The sequence below is a fragment of the Triturus cristatus genome, chromosome 6, assembly GCF_964204655.1.
Source record: "Triturus cristatus chromosome 6, aTriCri1.1, whole genome shotgun sequence".
NCBI classification, from domain to species: domain Eukaryota; kingdom Metazoa; phylum Chordata; class Amphibia; order Caudata; family Salamandridae; genus Triturus; species Triturus cristatus.
The window spans coordinates 449,542,420-449,562,335 of record NC_140589.1 but is presented as its reverse complement, the minus strand read 5'-3'; the positions used below and the strand labels follow the sequence as shown (position 1 = coordinate 449,562,335).

The following is a 19,916-nucleotide window of genomic DNA, read 5'->3' as shown; positions in this document are numbered from 1 at the left end:
CCTCCGGCAAAGAGCACCCTTGCGGGGCCCGTTGGGCATTGCAGCACCGTCCCAAGGAGGAGCTGTCCAATGATGAAGCATGGCACCCTCTGGGGTTTGTGAGGGCTTTTGTTCCTAATTGGAGCTACTCCACCTTCAGTTCTCCTTCGTCAGAAGGAACACCTGGACCCCTCTTCACATTTTCCTCCTCCTTCCCACTACACTACTTAGGAACAGCATACCCATGCTTATTGTCATAGCCTCACAAGGACATCTTCCAACAAAAAGGCTCATGCATCCAGATTAAGACTCTTTCATCCCCCGTGGTGCCCAGACACCTGTATGCTGCCTCATCCTGTTGGCTCCAAGTTCAAACTTAAAGTGAGATCTATTAAAAGTGACAAATTAAACTTATGAAAATCGCAAACTTTGAAAACATTTAGTTATAAAAAGTTTAAAAAAAAAAAGATTTCTGGAATAAAGTAGTACAGCAGTCTTAACTCAGGCATATGTAATGCCTCATAATCAAAGAAATCAAAAGGACCATTAATAATCACTTAAGTAGTCCTCCTAATTAATTGTCCTGTAACTCAGAATTTGTTATCAGGTATTGGCCAGCTGTGAAAATTGTGGAGTATTCTTGGAATAACAAGCCATGTTCTGAAGAATTGCTGAAAGTAAAGAAGAAAAGTGCTATGACATGTTAGAGCTGGCCACTCCACATCACTTTTTTTCTTTACTTTCAGCCATATTGCACAACATGGCTAAACAAAATATAGACAAAGCCAATAGCTCTTGCATAGGTTCGACCTATTGGCTTTGTCAGTGGTTGTTATATTATAGTGTTATGACCCTTTGACAAAGTCTGTAGGTCTGTCTTACTTAAAACGGCACCCTTTATATTGTAACATCACATAGTCAGCTGTGTGCGCCTGTGGGGGTTTGTGTGCCAGGCCCTGCAACTACAGGGCACGGCTGAAGGCCATGCGTGGGCTTGGCTGCCAGTGGGGGATGGATGTAGGGCCTGCTGACATGCCCATGCCACGGACAGCCATGGGGTTGACTGCCTGCAAGGCGTTGTACACAGGCACCTATATGCGGCTTGGGGTTGTCATTATACATGGTAATAAAATATTACTGTAGGTTAAAAAAGCCCTAGAAATTCACTGAATAAAACCAAAGGTTAACATGACGTTATAGTTAGTTATGGTAATAATATCTTACTATGCATTAGAAAAACTTTAGAAATTCACCGAAAAAAGAAAGATTAAAGGGACTTTAGTGGTAGGTGAAAATGTTAGTTAAGACATCCAATTTGAAAGGAACCAAACCACTGAAATTCTCCAGGTATAGTTACCTCAAGTAACTATAACTTGTGCCATAAACTACAAGGCGCGCCCTCACGATGCACTGGTAATTACCACACATATTACATCACTCACAACATGTTTTATGACACCATTGATAACATCACTGCAGTATCTGAAATTAAATCATTGATGACCTCAAAAATTATAGTTTCTTTAGGGCACTAATTATAGTTACTTGAGATAACTATAACTGGTACATTTCAGTGTTTTTTTTGTTTGAATTGGAATGTGTTAATTGACATTTTCACCTATCACGTCCCTTTAACCTTTGTTTTTTCAGTGAATATATATTTGTGTGTGTGTGTATCTATATATAGAGAGAGAGTGAGAGAGAGATAAGTATGTGTATATATAATTTGAGTGTGTGCATATTTATATATATATATATATTTTTAAGTACACACCTGTTTGGTGACTATTGATGTAATTTATGTACCAAAATTAATCTAAAGTGTAATGACTCCCGATGTCCAGCCTGCAATGTAAGGAAGGCCTACTGTTACAGAGCTTCACTCTGATGTATTTCATGCTGATTCTGCCTTGTGTGTCTTAAGCAAAAACCTTCATCTGTAGAGATTAGTGTGGCGCCCTGCACTAGGGTTGAAGCAGTTAAAGTATTTCAGTCTCAACAATTGATATTCCATATTCTATATTTGCAGACAAAACTGGAAGAGGCTCTCACTTTAGCCACAGATTTCCACAACTCTCTTCAGGACTTCATCAACTGGCTGACACAGGCGGAGCAAACTCTCACTATGGTTTCTCCGGCAAGTCTCATTTTGGACACAGTCCTGTTTCAGATCGATGAGCACAAGGTTGGTTTGGAGATATTTCTGTATATTTGATTACAGTAGTCCTTGTTACATTTACTCTTCCTTAAGTGTGGGTTGCAGACTGGTCTTAAAATTAGGAAAGTTACCTGCAGGTTGCTGTTTTCAGTATCATGAGGGAGACCAACAGACTATTTTTGAATTTCTGTTAAGACACACCTTTCAGGAAATCAGATGCTTTCAATTCTATTGCTCATAAACAAAACTGTGATTTCCACAGTCTGCGCTGAAATGTAATACGTTTTCTAATTTTTTTGTTTTTTTCTTTTTTTCTTTACCCAGCCTTACCCATTCCATAATAGTAAGCCCCTACAAACATGCCCCTGCTATTCCAGCAAGCAAAACCTTAACTCTAGATTAACCTGAAAATGTACTCTGGATAGCACTTTTTAAGCTCTCATTATGTGCAGAGTATGTAACAAGCCTTTCTGGAACCCTCCTTTAAAACCATCCCCCCGAGAAAACTATGTACTTTCAATGTGTTTTTCACTGTTCCATTCCAAAATGGTATGTTTCCATTCGGGATTTGCAACTGCTACCTTTCTTTCATACAAATTATCTGTTTTCTTAGGAACAAGATACTAGAATCTTTATCGGTCGAAATTGCCTTATCATTTTTTGGACACTGGCATTTTGTTGTTGATGTCCTGGGCATGCTAGCCTTGTACGAAATGATAAAATATGTATTGACGTATAGCATTTAGATGATTAGATGATTTCTGTTACTTTCAAATGAGTGTGCCCCTGTAAAAGGAACGTCTTCTTCTACTAGAGTATCAGTGGTAGGTGCTTATCCATAACAGACCTTAATTTATTTTAAAGGTATTAAGCATATGGCTTGCATGAAAGTGCTTGTGCCTATTGAGAAGAAAGCATTTTCTATACATGGTGGCTTTCATGTCACTGTTCGTGTGTTGTGTGCGTGCAAGGATGCATGCATGTGAGACTTGTCTCAACATGGATGAAATTGCAGATCATGCATGTAGGAACTGAAGTTTTTTGGATTCATATTAGACTTGCAGCATGTTTTGATTTTCTCTGTGGCTCTTTTTCATCATTGGGTAAGAGGAGATAGATCTTGGAGAGATACAGGGAGATACATGGCCATGTGGTCCATTCCCTGCTAGTGAGAGTGGGATCACACCCACGGTTTAGGAGGAAAGGCAGATGAGACTCCACGAATTAGAAAGAAAATAGTGACCTGGTGCAAGGGTAAATGAGCCAGAGAACAGTCAATGTCAACAGAGCAATGAAAATATGAAGAGTCTGTTTAATAAGTCACCCATATGAATACATAAGCTAGTGAGGTAGTTCAGTCGACAGATTCATTCACTAATGAGATCTGGGTGTAAGCGAACAGTTTTTTTGGCCCTATTCACAAAGGTAACTTCGGTCATAAAAGTAGCTTTACAGACAAAACTAAAATGTTTGCACCTCCTAGGAATTCAAAAAGAGATTGCTGGCAGACGGAATTGCATTTACTTATGTGGATTTCTCCACATAGAAATCTGCAGAAGTAAATTCTACCCAACACGTTAAAAAAAGTGGACTGTCTTGCAAGTTTGGGAAAACCCTAAAGCATTTACAAAGGGGCATCCCCAGATTTACTTTTATTCATTTCTACTCTGGAAGTGCTTAGAGATTTTCTGCAGCCAGGGGCTGCAGCAACTCCCTTTTCAGAGCGTAAAGCAGAACGGATCAACCCCGGGGTGTTGAAGAAGGGTGTTTTCCACAGTGAAGTGTAGAATAGGAGCCTTTAGTAAAAGTCACATGACATCCCCATAGATGCCCCAGAAAAGCTATGCGTGGCGTAGTTTTCCAAGTGTACCTCTGGGAATGTTTGTCAATATAAATAAATAAAAGTGCGGTCAAGTGGACATAAAAAGCTCCATCCGTTCTTCTACTAGTTTTTTCTTGAATAGGGGCACCTAGTGTAGAATCCCTGTAGGGCCCTTCTGCCTCACATCCTTCCAAGTGTGATAGGATAACAAGCTTTGAGTAAATTAAAGACAAACAACTACTTAATTGTTTGCCTTGGGACAATTCAGTCTGTAAAATATTTTGTATACATTTATTATTGAAATGGCGCATGAAATCTCCCAGGCACTTATTAATGATGTTTCTTTGTTTCAAGTTAGAATAACGCTATAAATTGTTACCGGTTTATGTGACAACATGAGCTGATGTGTAGTGTTTGCTTTTCTTTGAAAGGTTTTTGTGACAGAAGTGAATTCGCATCGTGATCAGATCATGCAGCTGGACAAAACTGGAACCCACTTGAAGTATTTCAGCCAGAAGCAAGACGTCGTGCTCATCAAGAACCTCCTGATCAGCGTCCAGAGTAGATGGGAAAATGTCGTTCAACGCTCTGTGGAGCGAGGGCGGGCCTTGGACGATGCAAGGAAGCGAGCCAAACAGGTATCCTCACAGCTGATTCACACTGATCTCAATCTGCACTTCAAATCCCGGCTTGTCGTGGACATGCTGAAGATCTGGGTTGAATGAAAGCTAGAGTGACTGAGAGGGCATGCCTCAGTTCATAGCACAGCCCTGATCCTCAGCGCTTCTTCTGGCCTCAGATACTTCAGTGTCACTTAGGAAGCCAAGCATCCTGCACTGTCACATGCAGTCCTTGAAGGAAACAAACATACACATGTTAGCATCTAATGCAGCTAGGAGCAGTACACCAGCCGTATGGAACCTACCGCAGTTCCAGGCATTGTTACACGTAGATGAAGAGATCTTTATGTGCCTTCCATACCTACTTCAGATTAGAACATCCGAAGAAGAAAATGTCTGATTTGTTTACAGTAGTAGGTAAAGTGAGATTTTGCACCATCCTGACATCTTTAGAGTATATGAGTAAAGTGTCAGATGCTAAAATGCCTCAATTACAGCAGATTACCAAATGCATTGTAGACACAAGTTAATAGATATGGTCGCCCAGTACATAAATGTGTGTTTAACTCTTCAACTCACAAAATTGTGCAAATTTGGGATCTGTGTCTCCTTCTGTATTGCTTTGTAGTCCCATCTTTGACCTTACAATGACATTTCCTGTAATCACTGGGATGAATGTGTAATGTGTGCCTTGTACCTGCATGATGCAGTTACATTGCATGTGACTGCGACACTGTGAGATGAGCAGGCAGCACAGGGTGGGGACCTCAGTTCTCCTCATCCAGACCCCCACATGCTGACCATTACCTTTGTAGAGTGTGCCACGGAGATACTCTGAATCTGCTAAGTGCATATGCTGCATGGCATGGTCACCTCTCATTAGTAATCGAAGACTGCTTTCTTTTACAGTTCCATGAAGCCTTCACTAAACTGACGGAATGGTTGGATGAATCAGAGAATTCTTTGGATTCAGAGCTTGAAATTGCCAATGATCCAGACAAGCTTAAGACCCAACTCGCAACACATAAGGTAAGCTTGCGGCTGATGCGATCCAGAGCCGCCCAGTGCCCTGCTGGGAAGCTGCATCACAGCACTCTTTCATCCCGTGGAAGGAGCTAGATTTATGTCCTCTGAAGGGATAACAACATATTAAAGTGCTGGCATGCCTCCAAGTGCTAACAGTGGCAGGGAGATGTCTCCTTCTGACCACCATTCATCATGGGAAAACGAGATCAGCAGGGAGAGAGACGCGCTAAAATATGGTGTAGAGTTTAACAAAATATACTGACATGCAGCCTACAAGGTGAAATGACTCAATAGAGTCATGACTCGATTCACTAGGGGCGTTTTCCCCGTCACCACTGTGTCGCACATTTCAGAACGCTTTACCACACTTGCACTTTCTTTTATAGGTTTTGGTTAGAGGCAGATGTTTTCTTTTTTGTCCAACCTTCTGTCCTGCATGCCTCCTTCCTTAATAATGCAGTTCAATAAATAATTACTGATGGTATACTGTAGGCTAGGCCTACTGTTCCATGCATCTGGGACACTATTTTGGCCTTTGATCTTGCAGCTTAGTTTGTGTGTTGTATGATTCCCCGTCCAAGCATGTGATCACTACTCTGTATGGAGCCGTATAGTGCGGTATAAAATAAAATACAAATAAAAGGATAACATCTTACATTTTAGAACACTGGAATGTTGAGAGCTCCACTGAAGACAAAGAGTAGCTTCAGGCTGATTATGGCTAGTATACGTCTTCCGCTCCAACATTCCAATGTTTGTCTTTATGTTTCTCCCTTTTTAATTTGGAACATTGTACCCTAAGTGGATGTAATGTTCTATTAGCCTTATCGCCCTTCTGCCTTGAGCTATACCAGTTGTTAAAGGCCTTCTCCCCCGTTATAGACCCTTGCCTGCAGCTTGGGCCTATAGCTCGGGTTCAGGGATTTTAACAACCGCTATAGCCCTCAGCAGCAGGGTCAAGGCTATATTATACACTGCCTGCTCAGAATGTGTTTGCTGCAGCGTTTGAAATAAATATATGTTTAGTAACTGGAAACATTTTGCAGTGGCTGTGGTTTTAAATTTGAAAAAGCTACAAATCATCCCTCACTTCCAGATTCTCTTAGCAGTTGTGTTCTACTGTAGACTTTGTGATGGCAGCTAGGTCAGAATTCTAGGAGTTATGGCAAGGCTGCATGAGCAAATCATTAAAACTACCTGCATATCTATTCAATGACCTGTAAGCTATTACCAATCCTACTATTGTGGTCATTAATTTACAGCATACTACCTCTATAGAGAGCCAGGGACTGCCATAATATGTATGGTGAATTAGAACAATTAGCTTTGACTATGGTTGCGCCGCATTGGCAGTAATCTTTGGGTAAGTGCAGACTTTAATTACGTGTGTCACCCAAGACCTACAGAAAGTAGGATGGAGCACATCTTGCCCTGTGATAATTAATTTAATGAAAACAAATATTAAAGACAACATTTACTTACAGTTGTGCCTAGCCGTTGCCCAGGGCTTTTATCCTGCTGGACACATGCACCCTTTCACACTTGGCTCAACTTAAGATAGCCCTTTTATCCACTCCCCACGACTGTCATATCACTTTACTCCTGAGTAGTTGGGAGTGCACACTTCTCATACGGATTACTCACCAAATGACAACAAAACGCTCTTGCGAAAAATGTTTAGAGATCCATATATCATTAATTGAATTTAGCTATTTTCTCTTAACATTTTTTACTTAGTCTTGCATTCTAACACTTAACAGACCTGATTTAAATACATTTGTGGAGGAGTGAGCTAGAGAAGATATAGGGAAAGTGTATGTTAGAGCCCATCCTTTTGGCGCTCCATGCATGGAAGGAAGTCTGACCACGCAATTGGTGTCTTACAAATAAACACGGCTACTAACATCAATTCAGCAGGCATGAGGAGTAACACGGACAACTTCAAATTAAAATTTTAAGCTTTGTCTGGGTTTCATGTTTCTTTACAGGAATTTCAAAAAACACTTGGAGCAAAGCATTCTGTGTATGACACCACCATCAGAAGTGGGCGTTCCCTGAAAGAAAAATCATCGCTTGCGGATGACAGTCAGAAGCTTGACCATATGCTGAGTGAGATCAGAGACAAATGGGACACAGTTTGTGGCAAATCTGTGGAAAGGTAAAATAGATGTGCAGAAATACAACTGTAGCATCGTTATGAGGGTCCCAAATATTAGCACTGAATGATTTATATGTGTATGTGTGTGTGTCTGTGTGTGCGCGTGCGTGTTTGCACTTGGTAACATGAACCCTATAAAAATGCAGTGCGCTGTGGGGCAAGAGTGCAACCAGAAGACAACTTTTTCAGTGGTTTAATGCCAGTGCTAAATTGCGAGATTGTTCTTCCAAGGCTGGGGATTATCATTTGTCCATGTTTTACACGTGTTTCCCGAAAATGCATTGATAAGCACGCTTCAGTATTATTGTGCACACTTGGATGTTTTAAAAAAGGGAACACTTAATATAAAATATGAAGATAACTTTTGACGTCACTGGTTATATATCCACACCTCTGGAGAAGCCGTGATCCTCATCGTTCTGCCCACAGTCACCTGTTCACCTGCCTTTTGTTCCCCATACCCCAGATGTACTTCAGCACCTACTGTCTCAGCCCCTGTCCTAAGCACCATTGCAATTAAAAAAAGGAGTCAGCGTTCTTAGTCGCACCTGAAGGTTATATTCCTTTTCATTAGTGGTATAGAAGATAAATCCACTATTGGTTATCTAACTTGACATTGTTGGTAATAGACCTGGAAAAAGCCAGTGTTTATTTTAAACGCACAAGTTCATCTGCACTATATTGTCTTGAGTAACTGTAATGTAAACTGTACATTGTTATCGCTCCATCCCTATGTACCCTGCACCCTACCCCCTCCCTATCGATGGTATACTTTATTATTTCATGTCTTTAGTACAACTCTATGACTCTGTAAAGCGCTCTGATACCATCACGGGTCAAGTTCGTGCTCTATAAAGCACAAAATAAATAAATAAATAAATAAATAGAAAATAAATATTCAGTCATTAGAATATTTGTCATGGTAGTCTCTGAAGATGTTTCCAAATATTATTCTTTTCGAACCAGGAATTAGCCAACCTGGTTAAAAATAGACAAGTAGTTAATATGGATCTCAAATTGGGCATCTGAATATTATGGCTACAGTATAGAAATGTGCATGATTGCCTGAGAAGATACAATTAGATTTGACTGCCTCTTTAGTTGAATGGAGATGTAATACTTCCATAATATAGGCAACATATCGTTATTTGTGATTCCACGACTATACATTTAGTGACATTGCTGGACTGATATTATAGAAACTCTTACTAAGAAGAGGATTGCGAGTTGGGAACAGTGAAGATATGATAAAAACAGGTCATATCAGTAGTTTAGAAAGATTTTTCCAGCTAAATGTGCTGGATAATTTAAAGGTCTGCTTCTGACCCTACACCCTGACTCCACCCCTAGTTATAAGTCTCTTAGAAATTCTGACTTCTTCAAAGAACTCTTCCGCACTGGAACTTGGACATAACAGATTATGTCATAGTTGTTACGGTTATATTTGCACTGCTTATTAAAGATGGGCAGCCTATCATTCGAATTACAGTCTTTCACAGTTCCAGCATATGCTTACCACCAAAAAAGAATTGTCAATATGGTGATACCCACAAATGTCAATATGATTGAGGTCACCAAAAATATTGCCATCGTCAAACCCTGCCACATGATCATTTGGTCGTTGGCTGTAGCACTTACTTTCGATATTGGTCACTGGGTCCCCACCTGGGTCCTTTAAATTCCCACAATCTTTAGAGAATTTTGGTTTTTCCAGAGTGCAGCATAAAAACATTGGTTTGTCCACATAGCATTTTTATTGATTATGTAATTGGGCCAGTTTTGTGGTATTCTGATTGTGGCTGACAGATTGCATTTTTGTTTTCCATCAGGCAAAATAAACTGGAGGAGGCACTGCTGTTTTCGGGGCAGTTTACGGACGCTCTGCAGGCACTTATTGACTGGCTGTACAGAGTTGAACCTCAGCTGGCAGAAGATCAGCCGGTGCATGGAGACATGGATCTAGTGATGAACTTGATTGACAATCACAAAGTAATGCATTGAAAACATTTTAACACTTGTCAGTTGACATGGTTTTCATTTTACATATCTTTGGATTTATACAGCTTGTTAATATGGTTTCTTTCACAGTTCTTACATTTGTAAAATTGGTAAAGTCCATAAAATTGAACATAGTATATTTGAATGGGCTTAAGTCTCAAAGTACACATGGCTTTGACTCAGAGGTGTGCCATCATGAACCAGGCAGCTGAAGCCCAGTATTTGAGAGGTTCGCAACATCTGAGGTTTTTATCTTTCTTTCTGCTCCAACAATCAGTACTGGTTTTGACTAAAGTAGTGCATCAGAGGTTATCCTTTGACAGTTTTCAAATTCTGTAAAATAACAAATTGTCCCAATCCACCACTGTCTTGGGTTTGTAGTTCAGAGTTCATATTTATGAGCCAGCAGGTAGCTGTACTTCCCAGAAGCCACACACCTGAAGCCTTTGTGCATCGCTGAAGACACATCAACCAGTTGGTCCTTTACATATTAAACAGGGCAGAGTACTTCAAAGTGGAGAAGTGTGCCCATGTCTGCTCTTCAGCACATGGAACAGCTCATGGGACATCAGTATATCAGAATAGTACTCTCACTCCTGCTCCAAAGTCTATGTACTTCTACCTGTCCCTCAGGCTCATTCTTGAATGAGCCACCAGCACTGAAGCAGTATCACTGATCTTAGGGTTCATTGCGCCCTCTTTCTGCCATGTGATGTCACCCTTGGGGAACCTCGGGAGCATAGATTTTGCAGATCAAGGATGGAATTGTCCACCCCATCTGCCTTCGGTCACTGAGACATTCAGTTACACCCAGCATCTCCTACATAAGGAGTCTGTGGCACTTCCCTAGTGTTTCAGAGATTTCCAAAAAGATGACCATATAGCCACAACTTTAATTATACTGGACATGGACAGACTCACTGTCGGAATATCAGAACCAAAAATTTCATGTTGACAGAATATCATTTCAAAAATATCGAGGACCAAAATATTGAGAATGTAAGTACTTATAGGTAAGTATAGACTTACCTTTCTTAACTCCACATCTACATACTTTGAAGATCTATTTATTGTCAAGGTACATATATGTGGAGTTATATATACTAAAACTTTACCTATAGAAACTTAGCTTCACAATATTTGTGTCCACGGTATCTTCTCGCACTATATTTTGGGATCCAATATTCTGTCTAAATATGAAATGTACGTGGGCTGGAGGAGGAGGACTTGGTACACAACAAACGTTGCACAGCAGCTTCAGTGCAGGTGCCAGTAAGAGTGCGTCACATTCCAACATGGTGGTGCATTCAGTTGCACAAAGCAAGGCCTGGGTAAAAGTCGCAGATGCAGTGATGTGGCTTGTTACTTATGTGCCTTATGCCACAGCACAGCCGTCTGTGAAGTCCTCCACTGGCTGGATCAATAGATGCCAAAAAAGAGGACTTCATTTTCATTCCAAAGAACCATGTCTTTCTTTCAGCAAGATATTACAATCTGTAGAAAGATGATTTAATAATGATGCTTTAGAATCAATCTGACTATTTTCTGTAAATTTCTTAATAGAAAGATGCTTTTTATAAGGCCTTTATGTATATGACATCAAATATGGCATTGATCAGGGGCATTTTCAGTCAAATAAAGCCTGACGGTGTCAGTGGTTGTATCGTCACCTGCAATATTGAACTTACCATCCTGGAGTCTGTAATATCTCGATAAGCTACTCAAATGCTTCTTCCATAAGCAACTGTTTTATGTTATGTAGTTATAGTTAATGGTTGGTAGTTTCGCATTAAAGTTATCAGGGCATTTTATGACTTGTGATATGTATTGTGATGTAGTATACATGGAAAGTTTAAATACAAGGTTGTTCCACTCTAAAAATCCCAAACATTGCAGATTTTGATACACTTTATTCGACAAACAGAAATAACTTAGACTCACTTACATATTTGAAGTTGTAATATTTTGTGAGAATGCACGAAATCACTAGGCATTGTGTGAAGGTGTTACCTTGGTAGTTGAAATGCTTCAAAGCTCTTCATTGTTTTGTGGTGTATTCGGTAGATGAGTTGAAAATAAAATCGTCTAAGTGACCATTATTCAAAACTTGTGCAAACCTGAAAAAATGGACTCGTCTTGATACTGTTTTAATGAATGTATTTGATGCTCCACAGGGTTTCCAGAAAGAGCTGGGTAAGAGGACAAGTGGAGTCCAAGCACTGAAGCGCTCATCGCGAGAATTGATCGAGAGCAGCCGTGATGACTCCTCCTGGGTGAAGGTCCAGATGCAGGAGCTAAGCACACGCTGGGAAACTGTGTGCGCTTTGTCAGTGTCCAAGCAAACCAGACTGGAGCAAGCCCTGCGCCAGGCAAGTATGCAATGTGGTCAGCTTGAGACACTGCTTGATAGTGTGTTCAGGCACAAACTGAAGGCCAAACGCACATGCAGCATAAATCAAGGGACGGGTTGACTCAGCTTGATTATGACGGTGCTACACACACTGCAGCACCACAGATCTTGATACTCACCTCCACGCCAGCATAGAAACTAATCATTGCTCCAGGAAGTTAGCAGCTCTTTTTATGCCTGTCCTGGCAATGATCTTTCCTCATAAATTAAAAGCTGAAGGATATTGATTGTTCTCGAGAATGGAGTCATGCACAGTTTATTTTTATGTGACGGAGAAATGTCTTTGCAGTATTGGTTGTCAGCAGCTTGCTGGTAAAATGGCGGAGCATACCCTCATGCATTCCACTGAATAGAGCATGTCTGTTCTTTTCCTTCTGGACACCCTTGATAAGCGCTGTTTCTCGTTGCAGGCGGAGGAGTTCCACTCTGCGGTCCATGACCTGCTGGAGTGGCTGGCGGAGGCTGAGCAGGCCCTGCGGTTCCACGGCATGCTCCCCGATGACGAAGAGGCGCTGCGTGCTCTCATTGAGCATCATAAAGTAAGTGTGGTTATGAGGAGGCTGCTGGCTTTCTAATGTACATGTGATAAAACAATCAAAACAAAATGTCAGCACAGCTCCCGACTACGTGGAGTCCTGTGGGTGAGTGCTTCATTGGTCTCCAGATCAAAGAGTGTTTAAAGACTTCGGCCCCACTGAGGATGCAAGCAGCTGAGGAACAAGGGACGTTCCTGCTGGTTGCAAGTGTCTGACGTCATTTGGACCCTTTTGACTCTTTTTTCTTGTTAGCCGTCAACATATATGTTATGATACCTCAGTGGGTGATACCACTTGCTGGAGAGCGCTGTGTGTTGTATGTAACATAACTGCAGGTTGGAATTCTTGCAGGGCCGAATTAGCCGTTCATCCTTCTACCAAGAGAAGGGTAATAGTAAACAATATTTCTTTGACTATTTAAAGTAGGTTCACATGCTGGAGTGTTAGGATAAAATAATAATGCTAACAATAATAATAATGATAATATTATTATGGTAAACACCCCTTACTACGCATCCGTCACCCCGCATGTTGTTACCACGCGCTCGTTACAGCGACCGCATTGTAACAATGCATACCATTACCCCGCAAGTTGTTGCAACGACTTGCGGAGGGGGAGAAGGTGTTGGGTTTAAAATCCAACACCTTCCCTACTGTCCACACAGACTGGAGTTGGAATAGTAAATTATACTAATCAACATCCAACGCCCTCCTCCGCAAGTCGTTGTTCCGACTTGCGGGGTAATGTTATACTTTGTTACCATGCGGTCGTTGTAACGACCGCTTTGTAACAACATGCGGGGTGATGGAAAGTGGAAAAAAGAGGCATATTCTATTATTATTATGAATTCCCTACAACTACAATGTACGTCTGACATGCATGATGCTAATTATTTTCTATATGTATGTTCTCAAATTCAAAATTAACTGTTGCCTGCAATATTTATTGGAAGAGGCCGTCTGTAAAATGTGTACACCTAGCTTGCCATTTTTCACGAACACATAAGAGTACAGTGTTTTCATCCGTAAGCTATTGTGAAGGCACCAGGCCTTCCTCCATTATTTCCAAACTGGTTCCATTATTAGCTGAGTAGTGTAATGCATTTATGGCAAATCTGTGTTCACCCTGCATGGCAGGCAGGTTAACTCAAAGTTTTTTCCCTTTTCGAGTTTGTTAGGACGACTATCACTGTGGTGAAAAATAGTAAAAACTTTAAAATATTTATTTATTTGAAGGGGGGGGGGGTGCGGAGCTGTGGGTAGACATCAATATTGGAGGACATATTTTATTCGTAAGAGATGGAAAAACACGGAAAGTTTTATGAGCATTGCCTAACTAAAAATATATATTTTAAAGAGTCTTAAGAGACATTGAGAATGTAATTGGAGCTGTGGCGTTCTTGGTGTTTGAGTACGTGAAGCGGGATTGCAACAACCCTTGTAAGAAGATAAGCCCGCGACATGCTCATGTTGTAAGTGTGAAGTGCGTTGACAGAAATCTTAGAAGGTAATGGGAATTTTGAGGTTATACTGGGGTGCGCTTTACAGAACAATATGAGCGGGAGCAAATGGGAAGACCCAGAGATTTAAGAAGGCAGCTTTGAGTTTTCAGCATATATGACAGTAGTCTTAACAATTACAGATCTAAGCAACTGTAGAAAGTTGCATGTGGTACTCGGCTGTCTCAAGAGAGGCGCAGCAAGTAGAGATGGAGACAAAAACACCCTATTTTAAAGTGTGTTGATGATATCACACCCTGAATAACGTTGAGAGGCTTATCACAATTCAACAATAAAGAATATCTGCCACAGTTAAAGATGTTCCCAGGTCCACAAAGAGAGCAGGCAAGTGACACTGTGAATATTTAATGAACTTTACCATTCAGAATGATTGACCTATTAAAGGTAATAATTATAGAGACGAGAAGCAGTGGTTTTGAATGGGAGCAAAGCATTTGAGTTTAGACACTTCATACATCTTCCGACTCTTCAGAGCCGCAACCTACTGGAATAGCTTCAAACGTGAGGGTTTAGGAAGACAGACTGAAGGATGAGACTGAACATCTTAAAAACCTAAATTACCATGTGACAAGGTGGACTTCCAAAGAGTAGATTTAGGGATTTATGATCATTCAGCCTACAGAGAATGCCAAAATCGCGTATTAATTCATCTTCATTACTACAAGTCCAGTATGCCTTTCACCGGGAATTCGTCGCTTGGCTGGTGGTTGGTCGGTACTCCTCACATATCCTTATTGCTGAATCTGTAAGGAAATGTGACATCCCTGAGGTAGGCTATCCCCAGTGCAGCAACACATCATGTAGCAAGAGGGACGAGGAAGATAAAGCAGGAGCGCTGTGGCACTGTGTATCCTACTACAGGGAAACGGATAAGAGTGTGACATTGTTGTCAAGAGATGTTTCATGAATAGGTGATGACAAAGCCTTCCACATTAGATTCTGTTGGCAGAGCATTGAATCGGTCATAACGCAGTGATCTAGAAAACAGATCTGTAACAGCTGTGCGTTACTATGAGCACACACTGTGGAGTGGCATCTAAAGCTTTCTCCATGTCACCCTCAGCCCTTCATGATGAGAGCTACAGTTTGTGAATGAAAACCGGAGAGATAGCACAGTGTAAAATAAAAGAAGTAAGAAAACACAAAGACAAGTACAAAAGAAAGTAAGTGGGTGAACTGAAGATAAGAAATGTAAAAAACACAACTGTGTAACAAATAGGTAGACCATGGAAATAGCTTCAGGAAAATCAGACCAAGAAAGACCCAAGTAAACAGTATAAGAAATCTTTCTGGAAGCGAAAGTAGGAAAATCTCTCACTAATTAAATGGCTGCACTAGTAGCCCCCTGGATGAGAGAGCTGCCAGTATTTGGGTAAATTTAGATGTAGGCTGGTCTGGTTCTAGAACAACTCGTGACATATTTTACTTTCTTTCAAAGGTCTTGTATTCTCTGATCTACATACTCCATGCCTCTTAAGCTCCTGAGCGTTGTCTGTTTCTCTGTGCATCTTCAAAGCCTTAACTCGTCGGCGGGACATCAAGGGGCATATCTACCTAAAAGTGGCGCAGCGCAGTGCGCAAGCATTTTGCTCTGCCGACTTGCTTAGAGATGCCCCGTATTAACAAGAATACAGCTCATCCCTGTGCTCACCCCTGCGCCGGCACTAAAAAAGCTGTCACGCGCCAATGCAGGCACCCTTGCACCATAGTCAAGGGTGTCTGCGTTGCATGGATGATTGTGCAGGAAGGGGCACCTTCCGCCACAAAAAGAATCATTAATAGCGCGGCACACATAGAAAGAGAAAAAAACAAGGAGAAACAAAGGTATTTCTCCTCGTTGCTCCACTCTAATGCCTAGTTTTGAAAGGCCTTAGTTTTTGGCGCAACCTCAGATTTACTGATCCTTGTAAATTTAGAGTAGTGTCAAAAAGCCATGCGTGTTGCTGGGAACTCCCACAGAAACACCCACTGCACACCCCTTTGCCAGAGAAAACTGTGTTGTAGAGGGCCATATATATTTACAAGGCTGTTTTAAGCCACTCTAAGAGCCTCATTTATGAGGTATTGGCGCAGGGCAGTGCCACAAGAAATCTTACTGCGCTGCCCTACATCAAAAGAAAAGGGCAGGAATGCAACGTATCTATAAGGTACGGTGCATTGCTGCCTTTTCCCCCTGCGCTGGTGCACAATGGGCTGCCAGGCGCCAACTCTGGCACTGCAGAATGCGACACACATATAAAAAGGAAACAACGAGGAGAAATTAAAACATTTCTCCTTGTTGCGCCTCCCTAACGCCACCCCTGGGGTGGCGTTCGATTCTGATACATTCCCAGGTTTACGATTTCTCGTAAATCTTGGAATGCTTCAGATTCCATGGCTGTTGCGTGGGAACACCGACAGCAACACCCATGGAACGCCCCTTTCACGCAGTGTTCTGCGTGAAAGGGGCACATATTAACAAGGCCATGAAAAGCCACGTAAAGGGGCTTTATGTGGCCTTGTAAATATGCTGTGGCACATTGCGCCACCAGAACGTCAAAAAAGTGACATTCCGTCCATGCAAAAGTGCCGCAAGGGACCTCATAAATGAGGCCCTAAGTGGCTTAGCACAAGCTTGTAAATATGGGTTTGCCTAGAGCGCCAAACGGAGCGCCAAAATAGTGATGCTGCAGTGGCTCTAAGGGCTTGTAAATATAACCCCCAGGTTTCTTCTACATGTCTTTCTTCTGTATGCAATCACTGGAGACATGGGATCCGGGCCTCGCAAATCTGCGTGGCTCAGATAAAATCCACATAAAAGCGCCCGCAGGATCTGGTCTGCTCCCATTTAACCCTTTGAACTGTGTTCTCATATTCAGTCATCGTCGGCGGGACGCCAGGAAGCTTGTGCTGGGGCGGCAGCTGGAAGGAAGGAATGCAGTGAGTGTGGGGGTGCATTCCGAGAGCTGCCCGGAGAAGGGCCGTGGATTGATTTCCCCTTGACACCTATAAATTGTTAGGCCGGCCGTCATCTGCCTCCCACGGAACTCTTGGTAAATTTAATGGGAGTTGCTAAGCTAAGGACATTTACAAATGAGTTTTAGTTGCAAGGTACTCGCAGTGCGTGCTGGCAGAGTTAAATATTCCATCTGTGAACCGCAGTGAATGATTATTGACTCCTTCATTTGTGAGCTGTGCGTTGTCATGCTAAATGCATGCACGAGTGACCAAGGCCAAAGCGGCAGGAAGACAAAAGGTACTAAGTAAGGAATTTCTTTATTGTCTCAGTTTCTTAAAACCCATATACAATACTATAAATAAATACATATATAATTACATTGCTAAAATCAGAAACAAGATAAAAGGTACAAATTAATGTAATGAAATAGCATTTCAGCCGCCCTAGTCCGCCCCCAAAAATCAGGCGATACTTCAATCATCCAATGTTCATTGATCCCTATCATATGTAGTCAATAACCAGGACCAGGCTGGCCATTTGGGCATTCTAGCTTTTCCTGGTTGGCCTGCAAGCTAGAAGGCTGTTTTATGCATTGATGAGCCGCCTTGCCTGATCCCTGAAAGCGCCTGCTGTCCCGTGGTCACAGGGAAGAGGCGGGTCACTCGCAAGCCTCTCTCGCGTGCATCAAGGAGAAGCTGATTTGAACTCTTTTGCCAAGGCTCGTTTTAGATCCCAAGCTGTCCCTGTCCATAACTCCTGGTGCAGGACATCTGTACAACTCTCCCAAAAGCCAGCTGACTTTATGATGGTGTAGGAGTAGCGGGTTGTGACAGAGCTGGTACATGCATGTGCTAAAATAATAGCATGTATGACCTTGTAGTCTGTCAGTGAAGCATACCCTTCGATAAGCCCAGTGAAGACCAACAAACAGTAGTATAGATTGGCTCCTCCGTCAATAATACCACAGTAACTCTATATAAGAGAATGGTTGATTTTTTTCATATGTTGGCCATGTTGCAAGATAAAATCTCAGTGCTTTGTATTTAATATAGTAGTTCTTTCTAACATGTTTGTACATGTAGATCTTTCTGTTACACGCTCAATGCAACCAAAAAGGCGCTTTCCAACCATTTGATGGTTGTAGAATTTTAGAGACGTAACTCAATCTGCTTCCCTTAGGGCTTCTCAGCACACTGTAGCTAGACTTCTCATCACATACTTATTTTCCTATAAAGCCTTTGATGATGGGGCAGCATGTAAGCTCACCAGTGTGTCCCAAAGGCTCTTTGCCATATTTCAGGGGCACCTGTCAGAATTCAGAGTGAAGCAAGCCTCATCAGATTAGCGCTGGGTGGAAGGATGCAGCTCCAGTAATGGAAGTTTTTCCCTTCCCAATGCAAGGATAACATACTATTTTTGTCAGAGTTCAGTTCGCCCCCTCCACTGTGGAGTGAACTCTACTCTGTTATTGCCAACCATGCAATTATTTTAGACTCGCTGTACTATCTGGGCACTAGTTACACCAGTATAATTCGAGTATATGTCCATTAAAAGCGATGGGGCATTTTAAGGATTTTCGGGGCCAGCCTGGGCTGTACATATTTTGGGGGCCTATGTTCTGAACAACTTTGAATTTAAGTTCCAATTTCTACTCTCATGCCCTCTTTTGGCCAGGTCACTGACAGTGCAGTGCACAGGCACACTCAAACAAATTCTAAATGTGTTTACATCTAATATTCAGGGACAGTGGCCTGCGTTTTCAGTACTGTAACACAACAGGGGCTCTCTCATATTACTGCAAATAATCAGGGTTACCCCTCCCATTTCTCATTTGTGAGATCCTGTTTGGATGTAAAAGAAACTTTTTTTTATGGATGTTGCATGAAACATAAACACAACCTTTCTCTGCAAAATGTCTGCAATAGACTCTCACACATCACCCACATTAAACATAAATTAAAGGAAAACGGTATTTAAAATAATCTGATTAAGAATATCAGTGCAAGACTCTCTGCAGAACAGAGCTGGCTCTATCAGGGGGCCCCCTCAAAGGCTGGGGCCCTGGGCCAGAGCCCACTTTGCCCATGCTTTTAAAACGTCTCTTAAAAGCATGGCTACATTTTCTTGGGAGCAGAGTATAATGATTATGATGCAACCAAAGGAATCTGGTTGGGCAATATAAGGACTTCTGGTTTGAAGAAAGCACAGCCGTGACAAACTTGCAAAAAAAGTGGCCACTTTTGGTTATTTTTGGCCAGATAACATCTATACCCTTTGACCCTAGCAGATTATAATGATGTTGTGGCAGTTTAATTCAAGCCTTGGTTTTCTTTTTAATGCCTATTGTATTCCTGATTTCATATTCAAAGGAGGTAAAACATTTGAAATGGTTCATGTATGCAGAAAGTATATATGTTCACATGTGATGTCAAGAGTGTGCCAGGTTCGCCTCCATTCTCCACGAGGCTTGCTAATTAGCATTATTGACTTTCCCCATAGTCAGGAATGCTGTAGTGATCATTGTGGGGAATAGGATTAACAAAGAGAGGGATAACACATGGTGACTTTGTTACTCCTATTGTTTGGGGTCTCTCCTATTCCGATCTATAAGGGTATCCTGCTTCCCAGTGTTGGGACAGAAATAAGGTAAAAACCCATACCAGTCCGCCTCTTTAGAATTGTGACCTATCTGGTGTATTTTTTTGTCAATCAGGAATAGGAGAAGCACTATGGGCTAGGAGTAAACAGAGT

At 41.7% G+C, this 19,916-nt stretch overlaps 1 protein-coding gene across 15 annotated transcripts in view; it reads left to right on the top strand.

Annotated features, from left to right (window-relative positions):
- The window catches only part of DST (dystonin), a 1,436,897-nt gene that overhangs the window by 1,327,838 nt on the left and 89,143 nt on the right, over positions 1 to 19,916 (top strand). For all 15 annotated transcript variants that reach the window (XM_085610880.1, XM_085610881.1, XM_085610884.1 and 12 more), the window contains 7 exons: positions 2,009 to 2,164; positions 4,391 to 4,597; positions 5,489 to 5,608; positions 7,594 to 7,763; positions 9,593 to 9,752; positions 11,936 to 12,130; positions 12,582 to 12,710. In XM_085610880.1, the coding sequence (XP_085467006.1) occupies positions 2,009 to 2,164; positions 4,391 to 4,597; positions 5,489 to 5,608; positions 7,594 to 7,763; positions 9,593 to 9,752; positions 11,936 to 12,130; positions 12,582 to 12,710 (1,137 nt within the window). The remainder of the gene's footprint in view (positions 1 to 2,008; positions 2,165 to 4,390; positions 4,598 to 5,488; positions 5,609 to 7,593; positions 7,764 to 9,592; positions 9,753 to 11,935; positions 12,131 to 12,581; positions 12,711 to 19,916) is intronic.